The 22000-nt window shown below is 38.7% G+C and overlaps 2 protein-coding genes across 2 annotated transcripts in view; one reads left to right on the forward strand and one right to left on the reverse strand.

Moving 5' to 3' along the window:
- Positions 1-200: 200 nt before the first annotated feature.
- Positions 201-8196, reverse strand: LOC108680748 (transcription elongation factor SPT5). The gene is made up of 9 exons (XM_018169643.2): positions 7999-8196; positions 7468-7502; positions 7021-7120; positions 6562-6696; positions 5961-6055; positions 5126-5263; positions 2321-4811; positions 2052-2153; positions 201-1642 (listed from the first exon to the last, which is right to left on the reverse strand). Exons 1-9 carry the CDS (start codon positions 8056-8058, stop codon positions 1502-1504), a joined length of 3297 nt encoding a protein of 1098 aa, XP_018025132.1. The 5' UTR covers positions 8059-8196; the 3' UTR covers positions 201-1501.
- A 9581-nt stretch (positions 8197-17777) lies between these two features.
- LOC108680746 (Na(+)/H(+) exchange regulatory cofactor NHE-RF1) overlaps positions 17778-22000 on the forward strand; it is a 35358-nt gene continuing 31135 nt past the window's right edge. Inside the window, exon 1 of the mRNA XM_018169640.1 lies at positions 17778-17905. Within this exon, the coding sequence (XP_018025129.1) occupies positions 17890-17905 (16 nt within the window). The 5' untranslated portion in view covers positions 17778-17889. The remainder of the gene's footprint in view (positions 17906-22000) is intronic.

Raw genomic sequence — 22000 nt, forward strand, 5'->3', positions numbered from 1 at the left:
CATCAAGGACGGACGGGCGAGAAAATGCGCTCTCTGTCAAGCACTGTAATGAGTACCGAGTTATATTTTTAATGCATGGAAGGAGTTATGGATCACGATGGCAACGTACGCCAAGTGAAGTTCAACACAAAGTTGCAGATTCGATACGGATCAATCATCGCATAGAACAATACAAATCATTAGGGTAGTTAAAGCTGTTCGGTGGTGAGACTTATTTTACTAAGCAAAACCGAAGTACGATTCAATGAGGCCATGACACAAGAGTCCTACGATGCAAACGGTAGAGGCAGACACTCAGCAAACGGTAGAGGTAGACTCTCAGCCAATGGTAGAGGTAGACTCTCAGCAAATGGTAGAAGGTAGACTCTCAGCGAACCAGGTAATACACTTAACTGCGCACACTCAATTAAAAAAAATCAGATAATAATACAAAACAAAGGATGATAACGTATAAACATCTTCGTGGCTTCCTAAAAGCAATGAATCGTGCGAGAAAGAAAGGCTAGCTGGGGGACACTAATCGAATTATTCGTTTCATGTACTAGAGGTTAACCGAATATTACCTCCCATTACTTCCTGATAAGTCTCAAATAACAAGGAGATAGGCACGTAATTACAAGCAGTAAATATTATTGTGCATATACATGACGACATCGTTCGATTCCAAGAGCTCTAGTTACGTTCGTTAGTTCAAAGCTTAATGGGCAGCATGACCAAAACCTTCACTAGTCAACGGTAGTATGAGACAGGTGCTTATTCTTCAGTAGCATGTGAATCGGCGCAAGCATCAAGACGTGTGACAGCAAAGAGTTACATAGGGAAATTATCCACAGATGTTTAAAATCCGAGTTACATCTCACGCTCACGGAGCAGTTCTCGGACTAACACAGCTGCTCATCTTCCTTCATTGTGCCGATCCAATTATCGGTAACAAATAATAACATGTATTTAAATTCGGAACTAAACGTCTTTCCGGCATCTATTTAGATAATCTAAATCCATGTTAAAGATTGACGTACAATATATACGTTTCAAATCTATTCCATCTTACAATCATAAAAAACTTTTGGATATATGAAAATTCCGAGGTTGAGACGTCATTATCGAGCCACAGACGTACATAGCTTAACGAACAAAATAAGAACACTATAAGCTTCTCAAACAGTTCAAGTATGTTCATTCTATATTTTTTTACCACTCTTATTACTTGCCATCAATAGGAAAAATAATTATAATAATAAGAATAAAAGTATCTTGAATGTTGTCAGATTCATACGAGTTTTATATGTTTATGCACTTTTTAAGATGAAATGCGTGTAATTCATGCATTTTTCATCAATTACCGTTTTAAAACATGACAAGAAACAAAAGAGGTTTCAGTACTGCAGCTAGATGACTCAATTTGAGCTTTTTATGCACGTACTAGAACAAGCAACGCGTTTTTTGTTCTATCCATTTCACCAAATTTTTTCACACCGCAACAGTCATGGAACAAGCAAAGTTACTGTTGTTGACTGCTCATTTTGCACAAGTATCGCAGCTGCAGCATCTTCAGGTCCGAGTGGTCCATGTTGACGACGCCCTCGTTGTTGTCGATGGACAGCAATGAGCCCATCTGCTCACGGTCTTCGCCGAAGATCACCTAGATTTACAGGAATATGATCAAGTAAATATTTGACTGGAATACTGTAGCATGAAAATTCCCCATTTGCTCAGTCTTCGCCGCAGATCACATAACACGAATATGACCGAGGTAAATTCTACTAGAATAACCATACGGTATGAAAATGCCCTATTTGCTCAATATCTTCCCTGACGATGCAATGTTCCGTGTTTTAGAATCGTATGCATTTTAATATGACAATTCACAAGCACTCTTAGTGAATATCCCGTCACAACTATTATTTGATATTTTAATTTGTATTTGAAAAGCATTTACAAAGCTCATTTCATGAGCTGGATAGTATACACTAAAACCAAACGCAGTGTACAACGGTTTCCTCAAGTTCACGCTTAATCAAAATTGTGTACTAAATAAAACATGATTTTACCTTAACTCGATCTCCTTGCACGGGCACCACAGGCTCCAAATGTTCGCCATTGATGTTGACCACACGTTCCTCTTCAGGCAAAAATACGGAGCAGTTTCCACCCTGATAAATGATGACAAACGTGTGAGAGAAACACTAGTTATATTTAGAGCATGAAATAATAGGAAGCTCATAATTCGCAAGAATCTGACACGTGATATCAATGCTACAATGATTTGAATTTGTGTAAAAAATAATATGCGTTTAAATTACTAAGCATGTATACTCACGGTGATGCTGCGGATCACGCCCACTTGTCCGCTGAGACCGGGATCATCGTGCGTCGCACGAATCTTGACTTCGATGTCAACACTCTGCCAGTCCTGCATGCCTAGGCTGTCGACGCCTGTGGAGCCCGTATAGGGTGATGCAGCCCCCGGGGTCATGGGGCTGTACGCAAGAGGTGATGGCGACGCGTAGCCAGACCCACCGGGAGAAGGGGTTGCTTGATAAGCCCCAGTACCGGCGGGTGATGGAGTGCCTGCATACGCAGACGGAGACGAGCCAGGCTGGTAGGCTTGAGGAGAAGGATCGGGTTGGTTGTAAGGGCTGTAGTTGTTATCACTGTTGTATGCAGCGCCAGGAGTGGCCGGTGTGTATGGACCTTGGCCAACATCACTTTGGTATCCTGGAGTGTTACCTCCAGCTCCACCACCAGGGTTGTAGGCAGGAGAAGGTGTCGCCTCATCATAAGAGTACTCGTCGAAGTCGGAGGACCGAGCAGGAGTATTCGTGATATTCGGGTCCCATGCACTTTGCCTGCCAGGCGTCTGACTTCCAGGTTCGTGAGATGGAGTCATCGAACCGAAATTTGGAGTCCTTGAGCCATCATACTGAGGCGTCTGAGAGCCGTACATGGGAGTGTGGGCACCACCAGCAACCCCGTACATGGGAGTCTGCGAACCCCATTGAGGAGTATGCGATGCAGTGAAGGAGCCAGCAGAGCGAGTGCTCGTAGAACCCACGGGAGCAACGCGAGAACGATCCACAATGATTGTCTGGCACTTTGAGTGCAGCTCCACACGCACTGTGCAGTCGGTAGCATCCTTGACGATGCCCACATGTCCTTTGTAAGGTCCCTGTGTGATTTTGATGGTCACACCAATAAGACCTCGATCCCGACCAACGCCACGACCTCGACCACGGCCCCGACCGCCCCCACGATCTCCTCCACCGCCACCCGCACCGAAGCCTCCGGATCGCTCCGATGCCGACCCTGAGTGCGCTGGTGACGTGAGACGAGGTGACATGAAGCCGAGGCCACCAACGCCCCCCATGGGGCCACCCACACCACTGCTGCCTTTCCCTCCTCCAGCAAGAAGCAAGTGACGTGTTTTGCAAACGAATATACCTCCATTTTCCAGCTGAGTTTTATTATAGAGGAAGGCATAGTTGCGATAAAGGTGTTTCATTTCACCGTGCTCCCCAGTGTATGGTCCATCAACAGCCTTGACAATATCATTAATCTGGATGGTATTCTGTTCCGAATCAAGAGCCATTGCTCGTCTGTTCTCCTTCTTCTTATGCACGGCTTGTGGCCTTACGTACTGAATTTTTCCATGCATTGTCAGAACTTGGAAACTTTCTTTCTCAAGTCGAACAATAACGCCGACAGTTTGGGAATCAATGGCAACCATGTCACCCCACTGAAACTGACCCAGAGAATCAACACCAGTTGCTACATCTGCGCATAGCTGCAGGTCACGTGGCAGCACTTGTAGCTCGTGCATTGTCAGATCAGAGAACAAAACAATGAGGTTTTCTTCCACTCGTACAATTAGCCCTGTGTCTCCCTCATAGCGACCAGCAATCACTTTAACATGGTCTCCTTGCCGGAAATATTTCTTAAGCTCATGAGCAAAGAACTCAAGATCGTCTTTAAGATCCTCGTGATTAGGCTTGATGTAAATACGCGCTCCATCCACGCGCGTCACTTTGCCCATGAGGTTGACCAGCTCACCTTCAACAACCTCCACATTATCGCCAGGAGCAAAGTTATGCGACTCTTCATCAGTTGAAGCCGTTGTCAGCTCAACATCAGTCAGATTCTGCTCCTCAAACTTTTCTAGCTCAGCTAGTGTCGGTTTGACTCCCTCAAACATGATTGCACTCATGTTGAACTGCTTGTAGAGAAAACCTTTTCTTGTGTAGCGGTTACCTTCAAAGACAAGGAAGTCACCATCTTGTGTCACCAATCCACCTATGGCTTGAATGGCAACATTATCAAAAAGTTTTTGGGGAGGACGTGGAGTTTTCTTACGTTTATCATCTCCTTGCGACGTCTTGAGCAAGCCACGTTTCTTTGTGTAATCAATGCGTGGAATAAGTTTCAACATGACATTGTTTTGGCTTGAGTCAACATAATCAACTTGTGCAAGGTCTTCCTTGAAGATGCCACGCCGGAGACGTACCCAAACATTCTTTTTCAAGCTCGGTACGGACTTCACGACTCTCAGAACGTCGGTCATTTGCTGAATAGGCACCATAGTCTGGGTCCACAGACCAATTCGTAAGTTGCTCACACCTTCCACAGCCTGCTTGACATGGCTCTGTTTGAAGGATTCGATGTAGACATAGCCCTTGACTCCCTCCGGCGCAACCAGCGACTTTATTTGCAAAGGCTCTTCGGTGTGCTGGTATGCAATGTATTTACGCATCATCTGCAGCGCCGTTGCTTTCTCTTCGCCAATGCGGCACTTAACCATCCACAAGTTAGGATCTCTGAAATAAATTTCGTTTTACAACAATAAAAAAGTATACAACTAGCCTTATGTGTAACCTAGAAATGCGCACCTATTAGGATCATTATGTTCATTAACTTCATTTCAAAACTCAGGCTTTGTAACAGTGCCGTCAAGAGATGAATCAAGAATCTTCATATTCAGAGAATATCTATCCACAAAGTTAATTTCGATTATCAAAGTTACATTTAAAATATTCAGTGCTACATATTCACATTTTTAATTGTATATTGCATAGAGCTGCAATTTAAATATTAGTGCATTATATTTGTGGTGCGAGTGTACTAGACTCACTTGACGCCAGGCAGCAATGTTTGCTGGGTGATCTCATCGCTCATGTCTTCACCGCCCACGCCGAAGCGGGCCCCGGCGGATGTCTCCTCGGCATACTTGCGTCTGTAGTACTCCTCAATCTCCTCCTCCTTTTCATTGCTGAATATCAGGCGAGAGAAGTTAAACAATAAAATATTTAATAGCAAACGAGTCTCTAAATGTCTTGGTCTTTTCATCACGCACACTTTTGGATCTTATTAAGGACTCATTTTGGATGATGTTGCTATCCTGTAACAGTGACTTACTGAATAAAATGAATAACGTCTAAGGAATTCAGTGAAGAGCAAGAGTTAGAGATGGCTATTATGGTAATAATAAAGGTAAGCGAATTCTTATTTCTTAACCTGAAACTGCAATAGTCGTAGCAGAATTAACATGATCAGTCAATTACGGGAGAATCATAGATACTAGATTGATACCTACATAGATGAATATATTAAGAATTTTCATTAAATTTTCCCTGCATTATGTAAGCTAAAATATACACTTTAAGGCATAAATGATGCATGTTTAAAATTAAAAGAGCATGGATTAATAATAAAAATATATCTCAGTACTCACTGCAGTGAGTGACAGAGAGCGCATTTTCTCGTCAACAAAAACTTGAGGTCACGGACAGACAGACGGATGGACAGACAGACAGGCAGACGGACATGGCGAGCACAATAGTGCATTTTTTTTCATAAATGAGAAAATGCGCTAAAAACAAAAAACAGACGATGGCAAAAACTTTTCCACTTGAGTATCTGGGGCGAGTATGATAATAAATAAGCATACTAGCGAGAACATAACTCACTCCCAAATGTTGCTGGCGCGGCGACTAGCTTCAATCTCACGGGCAGTTACGCCCACCTCGTCACGTTCATTGCCAAGCAAGTCGTAGTCTTCAACCTGACCAGGTGAAACAAGTAATGACATTTAGCATGGATAAAATTTCGTACGGCGATCCATCGTGGCCTGGGACTGTTACGTCCCGAACAAATACTAAGGAAACTAAGAAAGTAAGGAAACATATTAATCCCTAACATTAATCCCTCTCTCTCTTTAACAACATTGATTAAAATTTGTTATCATTGAAACATTTATTCAACATTATCTATATCACTGTCAGATATGTAATCTGTTTGTCCTAGCAGAATTTTTACCATGTCATTTGAAGCAATAATATACCTAGTAATCATTTGTGTTTACAAAAGGCAAAGAGTAATACATGATACCATAACAATGATTAGTTATTTTGATGGCAGGCAAAGATGAGAAATGTCAGTAGAAGCGCCAAAGCAGATAATATAAGCCACTAATACTATTGGTAACAATTATTCTAATTTACAGAAATGCTTTGTGATCATCACAGTCACGCATCAGGAACCAGTACAATTTGTGAGGACGTTACTAACCTCATCGTCGTCCTCTTCTTCACCATCAGGATCATCCACTTCAGCTTCCACAAGGAAATAATCAGCAACTGCATTGCGACGCTTCTTCTTCCGAGGCCTGTCTTCATCTTCTTCATCTTCCTCACTGTCTCGTTCCTGAACAAGAACAGTTCATCAAACACTGTGGGAGTAAATTATACATAGCAGTTCATAAAGACCTTACATGACACTAAGAGAAATTCTTCTAGTAGCCTTCTGCGACTCAGGAGAAAAAATTACTAAAAACAATTATTACAAGCAATATTATATTGACTGTAAACCTAGTAAACATGATTCTAACAACATTAAATTATCTAGCCTTCAAAATACTCTTTAGAGAAAAAACTTGATACATAATCAATCATGGGCAATAGTAAAAAAAAGCAAATTAGCTGTAATTTATGAACGTATGGAAGTAGGGAAATAAGATTACCAACCCACCGACTGAGCTATATCCTCCCCATCAGCAGGTTCCTCATCACCACTCTGCTCCTCATCCCCACTTCTGGCCTCCTCAGCCTCATCTGAGTACTGTCGGGCTCTGTATGAATTCAAAACGGGAATGTGAAAAGATAATAATACATCTACAACCTAGCGAGGGTAGTATGATTCATATGATCCTGCAGTGATTTGTATTGACGTAGGAATGTATACGTAACAGTAAGTGAATAGCACAATTTCATCATTGCTGAAAGTTATAATGATAGGCAGAAAGAATAGCATGAAATTCAATCTCAAAATTTAGTAAAGATGTAATGACAGCAACATTATTAGGAATATTACAATGTAATATTAGTAAGATTATATACTTCAGTAATTAAATTGCATTTCAAGTAAATGCAATCAAGTACTAATTAATTGCAATAAAATAATAAAACTGTTACAGACCTGCTGTGTTTAGTGCCACGACCACCTCTTTCACCCTGAAAACAAAATGAACAAAGTTTAGGAATACTTATTTCTTATTACTTTGCACACAGAAATTTTTGAGAAAATATCAAAAATTAATTCATTTGTTGAAATTGTGCAGTGTCAAATAAAGAATTTGAAATACAAGTTGAAAATTTTCAACAAATTAAAATAAATATAAAAAAATCCTATGAAAACATAGTAGCTATTGTGTGATGTAACTGTGTTTATTCCATCAATCAAACGGCAAGATATAGCAGTAATTGGCAATAATACTGTGATAAGACCATTAACCACTAATCTGAATTATACATCATTGAATTTGACAATGTTTGATGAAAGGGTTCAATTCAATGGGTTCAATGTTTGATGAAAGATTAAAGGGTTTGGCATTCCATTAAATTAAGAATGTTGAGAAAGGAACACCAATCAACTTTTTTAGGCACACATAACATAATCCTTATATGTAAATAATGTAATATAAATCTTGCAAATTAATGAAATTCTTACTTCAGAGTCGCTACCACCATGGTCGGAATCAGAGTGGCGGCTGCCATCACTTTCAGACATCCTGCAAGATAATTTCAGAAAGCCAAAGACAACTCTAGTTGAGTCTGGAACTATTTTCCTCTTAATTTAATCTACTGACTTAATTTTTAATAACAGAGTTAATTTCACTTCCTGCTCAAGAGAAAAGAATAAATTGAGATGAAACAGCACCAACAACATGGTGCAATTTTGTAGTTAATGTAAAAGAACATCGCATTTTGAGTCTTTGGGACCAATCAATGCTGCATTTCAGACCACTCCACAGCACATTTACACCACCTTTCACAAGATACAACCATGTACTAAGTACTGTAAACCACAGACAGAATGTAAAATATTTTAAATTGTAATTTAAAATATTTTAAATTGCATTCACTATACCATTGATATGTACTACTGTCATTTTCAAAGTTTAATTTCAAGTGTTGTTAAACCTTCACCAGCTTGATAATGAAAATTGTATTTTTGAAACCTACATTTAACCTACATTAAAATGTCATTTGGTAACCTGCTTTTTGATCTCCCATTGCCAGCAAGAAATTTTGTTTGACTCATTGAAAAAACCAATAAGAAGATTATTAATAAAAAGCATGCTCTGGTCTTCAATCAAACTTGCATAAAACATAATTATATCCATATAGGTATACAATCATCGCCTTCCGTAGACATAAATTTTCATGAAAATTGTGAGAACAAAAAATTAGCATATATACTGACTTGAAGAAAGCAGAAGGAGGCACTCAGATGTGCAAGGAAGAAAAGACAGAACAATGAGCCATTCAAAGCGATGCACAGCATTGCGATGTAACGTAACCAATGCAACGAAGAGCAAGATACTTGGTTTCGCGGCAACAATAGGAAGTAGAGTAAACGTGTACAATTATGCTATAAAATGTGTTGGTAATGCATTTAAAGTGACACAATAAATAAAGTATTTTTTACTTTATTTTATAATTTGTACTGAAGTGTACTTTCTTTTGCTCTGCTTCTGCAAAAACTGTTGCCAAAGATTCAAGAATGTTGTCAAATGCATTGCCAAGATCCTCAGTTGACAGAAGTTTTGCTGCTGATGCATCTCTGAAGATTTTCAGATCTTCATCACTCACTGCACCCTGGCTTCTAAATACGAAATCTCAAAAAATAATCAAATTTTATATAATTTATTACAGGTTACCTTCAACATGAACATACAAAATTAAGAATTTTGGGTGACTATTCCTTACCTAAAATTTTTCTACTCAAGAGGGGTAATGCTGATAAAGACCGGGCACCTTTTGTGAGGACCAATAAGTACTGCCAATCCTAGAATTGCACCATGCTTACAATTTATAAATGTAATAATAGTGTGTAATATACCATTAGGAAGCCAAATGATAGTAATAGACTGTTAGGAAGCCAAATGTTTGGTTCATTATAATATGTGCAACAGTGCACTGAGTGCAATAGTGTGTCAGTAGGTTATTAAGCATGAAGTTAAAGTTATTTGTTGATCTTGAAAGCAAAGCAATACAATACGTGATTTGGTGATTGCATGCGCATGGCAGTACGTACAAGACTATTTCATCAAGTTCAACTAGAAAGAAAAACATCAACCCCATTCCAAGCATGGCCATTTCTGGAGCTGCGAGATTTCCGCCAGATGAATTACCTCTTATCCCATGGTCAGGAAGATGTGCCAGGTGTGCGGAAATTTATATTGTCATTTTATCAATCTGCGCCATGTGCTGTAATATGCCGGTAAAAAAATGAGCTGTGAGCCATGCTCCGAAAGTTGTTTTAAGATGAATCCATGGCAATGGGCTGTACCGCCATCACACACAAACATATATCGGCATCAAAGTGACTAGATTTCTATCGTGTTAACCCAGGTCCTAAGAGTCGACACAGTTATAATATTTATTCATTATTCATCGATCACAATTTGGTTGGACATGAATTACAAAACTGAAGAATAGAAGGCAACAATCCACATGGCTTGAGATTGGTGCCTTCTAATGAAGGACTGATTTTGGCAAATAGTAAAAACCTGTGTGTCAATGTCGGGAATATGTTACGTTTCCAACATCCTCATGGCTATTAAATAAAAAAATACAGGCACCAAAATTTTTTTAAGTATCAGTTCACATTTTTTGCAACTTTGAAGATTAATTATATAGACAAAAAATAAACATCAATAAAATATGAATAGCTTCAATTTTCAAGGGACACATCACATGACAATGTAGCTATCAGCATTACATAAAAGTTTGCAAAGACAATATTGCCATACCATTCCATTGGGAATTTCTGATAGCTATATATATGTCTACTATCTAGACATATTTTACTTACAAAAGTACCTATTTCCACTCAAAAATTATTTTCCCATTAATTAGGATGAAATTATTTCTGACTTTGTTCATTAACCGTAGAACCTCTAATAACCCGATAATTGTAAGATTAGCATAGTAAATATAGAACAAGCAAAACCAGAAAATCAGATGGAATGTTTGACTACCTAGATACAGGAGATAAACAAACAACATTTCCATGAAAAATTTGTAAAAATTTCTTCTAAAATAAATTTCTAGATTTTTACTTATACAAAATTTCCATATCAAGGAAAATCATATATTATTAAAAGATAATTGCATATTGAATATTTTGAGTTTTTGTCAGTTTGAATGTTCCTTGACAAACTGTATTTGCTCCGACAACTGCGCGGGGTGAAATGGATGACCGGAATTAGAGCTGAAATCTGTGCAAAGACAAAAAATAAAACATTATGCACGGAAAAATTCCCTGAGGGCCTGAAAACCTGCATAGGTTCCGACATCGTGGGTAATTCCGACACTTCAACTTTTTTCCTTTATATTAAGCTTTTTCTTAGTTCCACGCATTCGATGTTGGTTGAAATAGTTGTTACCGGAGGTTAAATTAGGCTACTGTGTAGCCCAACCTTCATGTCTTTCTTTACCTGTAATCATATTTCTTCAGTTCTTAATCCAACTCAATTTAAATTAAATTCAATATTTTTATCTTTTTCAGTGTAGATGACCAAACTTTAATTTGCAAACTTGAATTATCATTCTTAAGTACATATTTGGATTCCTACTCAGTATCTCAGCCTGGGCACTCAGTTGCACTGGTGAGTGGCATATAAATTTATATAATTTGTTCATTGATAATTTAGGTTAGGTTTTGTCTTTGTATTTTGCTAATTTCATTGATATTAATTTCCTGTGTTTCCTTGCATTTTACTTTGGTTGTATTCATCTCTCACTGATATGGTTTAGTTTGAAGAAGTTAATTTATTATATTGGATTATGATTATAAGTAATTCCAGCTAGTTATGTTCATAAAGACTATGAGAGGCAGGAGCCAGCAATTTATGGTGAGTGAAGCTAGAGTATAGACCTGTATTTTGCATGTTTCAATTCAAGTTTAATTTAGCAAGTAAGAAAATGGCATCATTTATAAGAAAAAAAGTGGTCTAAGTTACCCCATTTTACGGTAGTTGACCTTGCTCTACCAAATAGTGATAAACTGTTTGTGTGGAAAGAATATTATGGTTTGAGACTTTTAAGTCTGTAAATATATTAGGAATCCTTTAAGAATACTTGTATTTCCTGATTTCAAGTTGTAAATAAATTAATAGATGATTAAGTCAAGAGATGGTTATAGACACATAAAAACTAATTCCTACACAGCTTGGAATTAGATACACACAGCTCGTTCCAAGCTGCATGCAAAAATTAAAATTTTCTTAATTAAAGGCTTAATAGCTCTTAACCCTTTAGCGGGCAAGCATTGAAATATCCAGAAATTAAAATTTCAGAAACCATTTCAAGAAAGTAAGAAGTATTATACAATATATTTATTTCTATGAATTTTTGAAATTTTTGCCTATTGAAGGTTTAAATCGCACTTGAAGAATTCAATAAATGCGATCAGATCATCAGTACAAAAAAATTTTCTTTAGAATTAAAATTCAGTTTATGCAAATGAAAAGTTAGAAACATAAAAATTTAATTTAATTCAATTTAATCAAGTTGCCAAAATAAATAAATATATATATTGATACTTCCAAATTTTGAAGAAAATGCAGAAAGAGCGTCAGTTCCATTGTCGGAGTCAAAACCTTCATTTAAATGCTCATATTTCAATTTGTGGACTTTGCAGCTGGTGATGCTATAGATAGAACGATGGTCAGATAATTAGTGATTGACTGAGGCATTATAAGGATGCCTCAAAAACAAACAGGAAGCCGTGGTGAGGCTTTTTGTGATGCGATTTCAAGTGATCATATATGGTAACTTACCCGTGAAAGGGTTAATTAAAAGCCTAAATAAGTAGTGTTCAAATTCCAAGCTGTGTCGTATTCCAATACATCTTACACAGTGATCGGAATTTGAATACAAGAGTGTCGGAATTACGAATTAGTAGAGTTTGAAGCGCGGCCGGAATTAGTCTCACAAAATGCCAAATTTAGTCACACACAGTGTCGCACTGTGTCGGAATATATGGATTTGGTAGGTTTGCATTCTAAAGGCTTTTAAATAAATATGGCAACATTTTGTGACGTTTAATTGTTGCTGGCGCGTAGTGCGGTGTTTGGAGAGTGACATAAAGCAAACAGAACTCAAGTTGCGCATACAGTGATTTTTTTATAGCCATTCATTTATTGCTACGTCCTTAAACTGTCGGAATATACCGCGTTTACGCTGAGTGTGGCTCATATCTAAGACTGGTTGTTAACAAAGGTGCATGATCAGGATGCAAGATTCCAAAATTGCGTTAAAAATTTGTCATGGAGCTGCAAGATTTCAGAAACAAGTAGGAAAATTCCAATAATGCCGCATTCCAGTCAATCCAGTGAATGATTCTACTATGCTATGCTCATAGTGGCAAAGCAGAGAGTTTTTAGACTCTCCCTCTAGTTCATTTTTGAGTCCTATAAGTAGACCAGTTACCACGGTCAGGAAGATGTGCCAGGTGCGCGGGAATTTTTATTATCATTGCATAAATTTGCGCCGTAATATGCCGGTAAAAAAGTGCACCGTGCGTCAGCCTGCGCCGTGCTCCTAAAGTTGTTTAAAGATGAATGCCCGGCAACGCTATCACACACAAACAAATATCTGCATCACGCTGAGTAGATTTCTAACGTGTTAACTCAGGTTCTAAGAGTCGGCAATGTTATGAATAATTATTCATAGATCACAATTCGGTTGGAAATTAATTACAAAACTGAATAGTAGAAGGCGACAATCCACATGGCTTTAGATTGGCTCTTTCTAACGAAGGACTGACTTTGGCAAATAGTACAAACCCGAATGTCAATGTCAGGAATACATTGCGTTCCCGACATCCTCCCGGCTGGAGAAATGGGTTTGTGTGGTGTAAACCCATTGAAAACAAAAATACAGGCACTGCACTTTTTTTTTAAATTTTCAGTTCTCATTTTTTGCAACTTTGAAGGTTAATTATATAGACTAACAAGTAACAACAAATAATAATAAAATATGAATAGCTTCAAGAGACTCGTATGTCTCAGACAAATTTAAGGCCGTACTTGCGGACGGTCTCGCGGCCGGACTCTGTACCTGAAATATCTCCCAAAGTACTGAACATAGCTTGATGAAACTTGGTTCACATATTCATTATGGCGTAACGGTGATGTCAAGCGCGTGACAATTCTTTTTAATATCGCCTACATTTGTGAGTTCTATGACGAAACGTGCCAAAATTTGCAGTGTACCAGAGATTTCTTCTCAAATACTGAACAGATTCGAACGAAACTTTGCATATAGAAACCTAACCTCCCAACGGTGTGATGTTTAGCTCGTGACAATTTTTTTACGTTTTGCCTTCGTTGGCGAGTATTTTTATCTTTTTCCTCATTCGTGATTTAAAAAGTAAAATTGTGTTTAAATTTGCAGTGTACCAGAGATTTCTTCTAAAATACTGAACAGATTTGAATGAAACTTTGCATAGAGAAACCTAACTTCCCAATGGTGATGTTTAGCTTGTGACAATTTTGTCAATTTTGCCTTCGTTTGCGAGTTATACGGCTTTATGTATATGCCTCTTGGTCAATGAAAGTTTAAAAATCGGCCTGAGAAATGCTGGTCGTTTCTCCGTATAACTTGCAAACGAAGGCAAAATAAAAAAAATTGTCACAAGCTAAACATCACCGTTGGGAGTCTAGGTTTCTATATGCAAAGTTTCGTTCAAATCTGTTCCGTATTTTAGAAGAAATCTTTGGTACACTGCGAATTTAAACACCATTTTGCTGTTTAAATCACGAGTGAGGGAAAAGAGAAAAATACTCGCCAACGAAGGCAAAACGTAAAAAATTGTCATGAGTTAAACATCACACCGTTGGGAGGTTAGGCTTCTTCTATATGCAAAGTTTCATTAAATTCTGTTCAGTAAAGAAATGGCTGGTACACCGTAGTGGTACACTGCAAATTTCGGTACGTTTCGTCATAACTCACGAATGAAGGCGATATTAAAAATAATTGTCACGAGCTTGACATCACCGTTGGGCCATTGGAGATATTTCAGGTACAGAGTCCAGCCGCGAAACTGGCCGCAAGTACGGCCGTAAATTTGTCCGAGACGTCATCACATGACGATGAGTCGATGAAGCAGCATTGCGTAAAAGTATGTAAAGTCAATGTTGGGAATTTCTGATGACAGTTATGTCAGGACATATTTTATTTACAAAAGATTTTGCACTCAAAACTATTTTCCATTAATTACAATGATGAAATTATTTCTGTTTCCTTGCATTAACCGTAGAATCTCTAATAACCTTATCAGCGCAATAATAATATATATAGAACGAGCAAAATCTGTCATTTAACACTAGTATTTGTTTACTTCATATGTCCAATTTCTGAGGACTTGGTTATTCACCACTTGCCTCGCGTTCGGACAGAATATTGCCTCATGTCCGGACGGTCTACGGAAGGTAAACAAACGATGTTTGCCAGTTTGTATAAGAAATTTGTAGAAAATTTCTTCGAAAATAAATTTCTAGATTTTTACTTTCACAAAACTTCCATATCAAGGAAAATCATAGATTATTGATGGATAATTAAATGCATATTAAGTATTATACGTTTTCTGTCTCTTGTCCCTTGACAAAATGTATATGCGCTGCGCCGACGCTTGCGCACGCTGTCCCATAGTGGCAAAGCAGAGAGTTTTTTAGACACTCCCTCAAGTTCATTTTTGAGTCCTATAAGTAGACCAGTAAACTGAGTAAAGTATCCTGGATACCAGCTTCATCATACATAAGAAATCTGTTAAAATCTTGAGTAAATGAGGAAATTAAAAATGAACTGATTCTAAAAAATCTCTGGTTTGTCACTATGCGCTGTCCCGATGCTTGCGCGCGCTGCGCCAACGCTTGCACGTGCAAGCAGGGATGGCCAGAAGTTGCACCAACTGTGCGCCGCAATAGCTTGAAAAAAGTCAAAATGCGCGGGGAAAATTCCCTAAAAACATACATAATCCTGAGTGTGGGACCAGTAAAGTATCCTGGATACCAGCATTATTATACTTAAGAAATTGGTTTGAATCTTGACTCTTGAGTAAATGAAGAAATTAAAAATGAACAGATTCTAAAAAAGCTCTGGTTTGCCACTATGGCAATGCTTATTACTGCTTACTTAACTAAATTACTAGGTACTTACTACTTAGTACTTAGTAAGTATAGTTCTACACTTTAACACTTATAAGTTGTACTTATTGGACTCAAAAATGATTTGAGACAAGGCAACAAAAAATGTTCTCCTAATCTCCTTTGCCAGTTGCCACTGGCAATATGGCCCTGCGCCTGCTCTGCTGCATGCTGCTCCTTCTTCAGAAGTCCTCCTTGCCCAGTTGCCCGTGGCCTCAAGATTTTAACCAATTTCTTAAGTATGATAATGCTGGTATCCATGATACTTTACTGGTCTACTAATAGGACTCAAAAATGAACTTGAGCCTTGAGGGAGAGTCTAAAAAACTCTCTGCTTTGTCACTATGCCCATGGGTGATGGGTCATTGTATTGTACCTACTCAGTAGTCAGTACTCACAGTGAGTCACTGTAGTCAGTGTAGTGTAACTTGTAGCTCGGACTTCAGAGACTAGGAAATGGGGAATGGCTGGGAACTTGGGAAGTTTGGGATCAAACCCTTACTTAGCCTGGGTAAGTTAGCCATTGCTCACACAGCCTCACAGAGTCACAGTCACAGCACCAATCCCATCTCGGTTCTCCAAAGTTCTGACTTTTTAACCACAAGCACTGCGCACTGGGATGTTGAGCTGCTAGTCTAGTGGATATCTTTGGAACTATCATGGCAAAGTAGAGACTCTTTACTCTTTAGAAAATGTAGTTCATTGCAATTTTTCGTCTGTTTCAAGATTTCTTTCAATATTATTATGATTAGAACATGTATGGCTTTTTTTACGCTGATATCCATGATACTTACAGTACTTACTGGTCTTCGCAAGGACTCAAGCTACCTATAGCTATACGAATCGAAAATGAAGCAAAGGTCAGGGAAGGTATTCCGAATAGCTATATGGAAAATAATTTAATGTTGAATCACAGGCAACTGAGGCAAGACGAAAAATTTAACGACTCGCAAGTAAAGTTCCATTGTGGCATTTTGCTATATTTTCGTTTGACCGCAACGAACCTACGTTAGAAGGCCAATGGCGCCCTCTATGCCTCCTGAAGAAAGACATTAACTAATATGATGGATATATAATAGGAAGATATATAATTAACAGAATTTCTATCGATTAAATCTTTTGTGATATAGAGAAATTTTATAGGAATGAAATTTCAGATGCGTCAACAACATCCTTTGTGCATTTCGGTGAAAAAATTTTCTTCTGCAGTACTCAAACTCATACCTAACATGATGAAACTGCTTACAAGTTTACAACTACCTACATAATTTGCGACCGAAGATGCGTTTGATTAAAAAAACAGTAAACGCAAATTAAATTAATATTATATCGAGACTTTACGAAAACTCTTCGATGAAAATTCTACGGTCATTTCGATGTCGGCTTTCAGGCCCAATGGCATGAACAAGGAGATTCATTTGAAGTGTTAATTGGGTTAAAATGTTTTCATCATGCTTAGGCCTGATGCTCGAAGACCAACTTGCAGTCGACGGTTCGTATCAACCTGATTACCAAACTTGCAGTCGACGGTTCGTATCAACCTGATTACCATGAATCAAATTCCCGTGCTAAACTTTTATCATATCCCCATATCAAGCTCTGCGTTACTCATTACAAGGGAAATTAACATTTTTTATTCTGCATTGGAAAATCATAAAAGTCATGAAATTGAAATGCCATAGTGTTACAATTAATTAGGTTTTGTTAGAAAAATGGGCAAGGGAAATTTTGATAAACAATGAACTTTTGAATGAAGTTGTGAGAGCAGAATTTCCTTTACGATAAGCGTTTGGAAAATTTACGTGTGAAATTTAATTAGGCCGGTCCACACGCTCAGTTTTTAGCGTCCTTTGCACGAAGTTCAAGGGTACATACAATGAGTCAATGATACATATAGGATACTCATGATATAAAGCTGGATGAAATCTGTGCTCTAAGCAAAAATGTTGCTTGTGAGTTTACTTGAGAGGATATCCACAAAATCTTCATCATTCGACTCATCCGATCAAGAGTCTTGGCTACTCTTGGACAGTCAGTACAGACGGTCAGACCAAACCGCCAAGTTCCCAACCAACTTTATCAGTAGTCCGTAGTCAGTACATGTTGGCGTTCCGTGCTGTGTGGTCGTGAGTGATTTTCCCGAGTAATTTTTAACAGGTGCACGGGTACGGTACAACTAGAAGATGCCTTCCAACACAAGTAAGTTTATTTTTTAATTAAAATATAATGGCTGATGTGCGTTATGGGTTAGTATTTCAAAAAACTTCCGATGAGCAGTTGAATACTATTGCTTCATGCTACACTTATCGGAAAGGCGCAACTATCCCGAATGCTGTTTTACTTCTCACTGATTACGTGGATCTCAAAATTCTCAAGTAGCTGTTGAAATTAATTTCTGACTCTAGATCTTAGCTATTAAAGATGTTCAAATAAAAAAACTCTTCTGTTTTTAACCTGTAGATCGGATCTGTTGGCGTAGCCTAACGGGACATTGAGGTAAATATCGACAAACTTTGTTTCATTTGATGATTTGCAACTGATGAGACCTCAGCGCATCCTAGGAGAATTTCTTCTGAGTGAGTTCAACAACTTTATCCCCTGGATAAATTTACCTAGACGAAACTATTTAGGTAAAACATGATTATTTCTAGGTAGAAAAACCCTAGAGAAAAAATTGCCTGTATGTTTACACCTGCACGCAGTTCGAACGAGCCAGGCCTCGTTATTAATTTCACAATCAGCTCCCATCAAAGGGACTTACGTTAAAAAGCTGTCACTGCATCATATAATATTTATATGATTCTGCTAGCTTCAAAGTTCATAAAATTTAAAAATTTGTCTTCAAAATAAAATAATGCATTGAACGTGCATTTTATTAACATATAATAATTGAAACAAATGTGCGTTGTTTGACTTGTTTCTAACATCAATGATAAAAATTACTCGTGGAAGACTCGGAAGGAGCGCCCACTCTAAGGATTTGATGCAGCATTGTCGAAGAGTTGAACAATAGTGTTGAAAAACTAGACGTTCGTTGCGCTGGTGTAAAGTGAATGCTTTAAGTTTAAATGAAGAGGGGCTGCTATTATTATTAGTGTTATAGTTTTATATGATTCATTGGAGCAAGTACAGCGCACATCCGATACTTGCGGTGGTGGCTGGGCCTAACAAGAGCTGGTCGGGTCCTCCGAAGCGACATTTATTATATTTATTTATTTGTCACTAGATTAATTTGCAAGGCTCGGAGCATCCCAAAACTACCTACTGCAATACACTAGTATTGCAGTCACTTGATCGTGCACGCAAATGCTAGGAAGTTCGCGTTCATGCTCAAGCCTTGCCCCTGCAACTCGCATCTCGTGTAAATTATCTTCTTGCAACACACGACTGACTGAAGGCTTCGATTTTTCTACTGTTTATATTAATCCGATCGTGTGTGTTTTTACCCGCTATGGTTTCAGCTAGCAAGTTTTACAGTCTATTGAATTAATAAACTTACAAATGTAAGCGACTAAAAAAATTAGATGGAATTGAACGTGCTTTGTGCTACATAGCTTTGAAATTCTGTTGCATAACACACGAAGTGCGGCCAATACGTGTCACTCTTATCCGGCGATGCGCACCTCCCCCAAGTCTTGCACTAGTTGTGTCAATGACGCCCAACTTCAATGGTGACAGTAAAATTGTCAGTGATGATGGTGGAGGTCCAGGCCTCATATCGGATTAATTCTTGCGTCAATCTGACCTCACATTGAATTCATTTCGGTTTAACTTTAGCTTTATCTCGGGTTCCCTTGGGCTTTAATGGAGCTTTACTTTAGCCACACTCATCATTATCATAAAATCCTAATGATGTCAAAGAATGAAAATGCTACGCATTTCAGCATCTCAGTCTAGCCCGAGAAACACCGGGTTCTCTCGCTAGTATTTTAAACAATCAAAATTCTTGAAGCATACACCCACTAGCGGTTTTCTAGCCAGCGAGAAGGAGACAGACAAACGAGATTGAGACTAGCGGTTGAGAAACCCGATCGCTAGTCGCGGGACAGAGCGTCACTATGAAACTTTTTGCTGATAGTGGGTCATCTCATTCTGTACTCGGAGAAATGAATGAGACTACGTTTTAACCAAGATGCACTCTAAACCCTTGTGGAGGTCATACTGATCATAGTGATACTTAGTTAGGCCCGCGAGGAGGCGAATCAGTGCTGCGTTCCCTCAAGTCAGTTACTATCCGGAAATTTCACTCACTCGTATTTATGAGTGTGCTGCTCAACAATCGCACGCGCACGCTGTATCTAATGACCAATACGCCAAATTTGATGATATGGGCGATTGAATAAGTTTGGATTTAATTTTTCGATATTTTTAGCTTAGTAAGTTTTGGGGGTAAATCGTTTCTTTCATATTCTCTTTGTTTTAAAAATCTAGAAATATGTCCAACTTAGGCATTGCATGGTTCCACGGTAATTTGTGTTTGGTCGATAGTACGCTGAAACTTGCTGGTTAACCGGCTAAAGTAGGTATGTTCCAACACAGTAGCGCTCTTAACCTATCACGATGTCTTGACCTTTGCAAGTTTTTGCTCTGAAATATCGTTACCATTCCACTGTACTCTTCTTATTACTTGATTTCTTGTAATGATGTTATAAACATAAATAAAGACTTGCAGGCTATGCCTGAAATCTTGATCGCGTTTAAATGAAGAAATATGATTAATTGACATGGTGCTGATATGTTACCAGCGTGTCACACCGGACGATAATTCAAACCCGATGAATTATGATTAATTGACATTGTACTGATATGTTACCAGCGTGTCACACCGGACGATAATTCAAACATGAAGAATTATGATCAATTGAATTGTGCTGATATGTTACCAGTTCTCACACCGGATGATATTCCTAACACTTGCGGCTTGACAAGTTAAACGCCTACGCATCGGACGGAAGCCGTTGTTTGAGCTTCCGTTCAGTATACTTGCATAGCCGTTCACTTAGCGTGCGACTAATTCAATATTTAGGTGTAATTAGCATTCTCAAGTGAGCGAGAGTCCACCTACATCAGGTAATTTATTATTCTAAGAAAAATCCATTTAAACAGAACTGGTTTCGTCTGTATTGTGAGTGTAGATACTTTGAATTCAAATTTCATATAATTTTTTAATTAATAATAATGTCAGGAACTGTCTGTTGCGAGGGACTTAAGCGTGATAGAAATCGCAGCCGTATTTGCTTCTGCGCGTTGAGATCAACTAGACCACGAAGGAAATGGAAACTTTGTGTAGATTGAAATTATTTAAAGGAGCTTTCTGAGAATGGACATTGAACATTCGATGTGCATGTTGTCATTCGTCTAGTGATGCGCATGTTGTCATTCGTCTAGTGGTGCGCATGTTGTCGTTCGTCTAGTGATGCGCATGTTGCCATTCGTCTAGTGATGCGCATGTTGTCATTCGTCTAGTGATGCGCATGTTGCCATTCGTCTAGTGATGTGCATGTTGTCACTCGTCTAGTGATGTGCATGTTGTCACTCGTCTAGTGATGCGCATGTTGTCATTCGTCTAGTGATGCGCATGTTGTCACTCGTCTAGTGATGCGCATATGTTGTCACCCGTCTAGTGATGCGCATGTTGCCATTCGTCTAGTGATGCGGATGTTGTCACTCGTCTAGTGATGCGCATGTTGTCATTCGTCTAGTGATGCGCATGTTGTCACTCGTCTAGTGATGCGCATGTTGTCGTTCGTCTAGAGATGCGCATGTTGCCATTCGTCTAGAGATGCGCATGTTGTCATTCGTCTAGTGATGCGCATGTTGTCATTCATCTAGATTCTAGATATACAATAATATAACTGACTGTTTTGAATAAGATACAGGGTGCCTGTGATCAGAAAGCTTGCGTGAGTCTTATCGCTCTGTTTGGTGTGTGTGTCGCCGAAGCGGCGCGCGCCTTACATATTATTGAGGGACACGCAGCATGCGCGTGTTGTGTGCCTGGGACACGCAGCATGCGCGTGTTGTGTGCCTGGGATACGCAGCATGCGCGTGTTGTGTGCCTGGGATACCGGTGTGCGTGATGCTGCATCGCTACAGCTTCGTTGTTTACATTCCTTAACCACGCTGTCCATTCGGTCCAGCCTTGACTTTCTCCAGCTTCTGTTAGAAGCAATGCTTGAAAATATAATGTCGAATTTTCTGCCAATCTTTGACCAAAGACGGTGCCTATTAAGGCTCTACCGGTGATTTAGGATGAAGAATTGCAGGAAATTGTAACAACATATGACTGCAATG

Source organism: Hyalella azteca, unplaced genomic scaffold (assembly GCF_000764305.2).
Source record: "Hyalella azteca isolate HAZT.00-mixed unplaced genomic scaffold, Hazt_2.0.2 contig11733, whole genome shotgun sequence".
NCBI classification, from domain to species: domain Eukaryota; kingdom Metazoa; phylum Arthropoda; class Malacostraca; order Amphipoda; family Hyalellidae; genus Hyalella; species Hyalella azteca.

What these genes read in the sequence shown, in the direction of transcription:
- LOC108680748 (XM_018169643.2), bottom strand. Translation starts at nt 8,058, where the DNA reads ATGTCTGAAAGTGATGGCAGCCGCCACTCTGATTCCGACCATGGTGGT. An exon ending in ATGGTGGTAGCGACTCTGAA is followed by an intron (nt 7,503 to 7,998) that starts GTAAGAATTTCA and finishes TTTTGTTTTCAG; the next exon opens with GGTGAAAGAGGTGGTCGTGG. An exon ending in GGGAGGATATAGCTCAGTCG is followed by an intron (nt 6,697 to 7,020) that starts GTGGGTTGGTAA and finishes GTTCTTGTTCAG; the next exon opens with GAACGAGACAGTGAGGAAGA.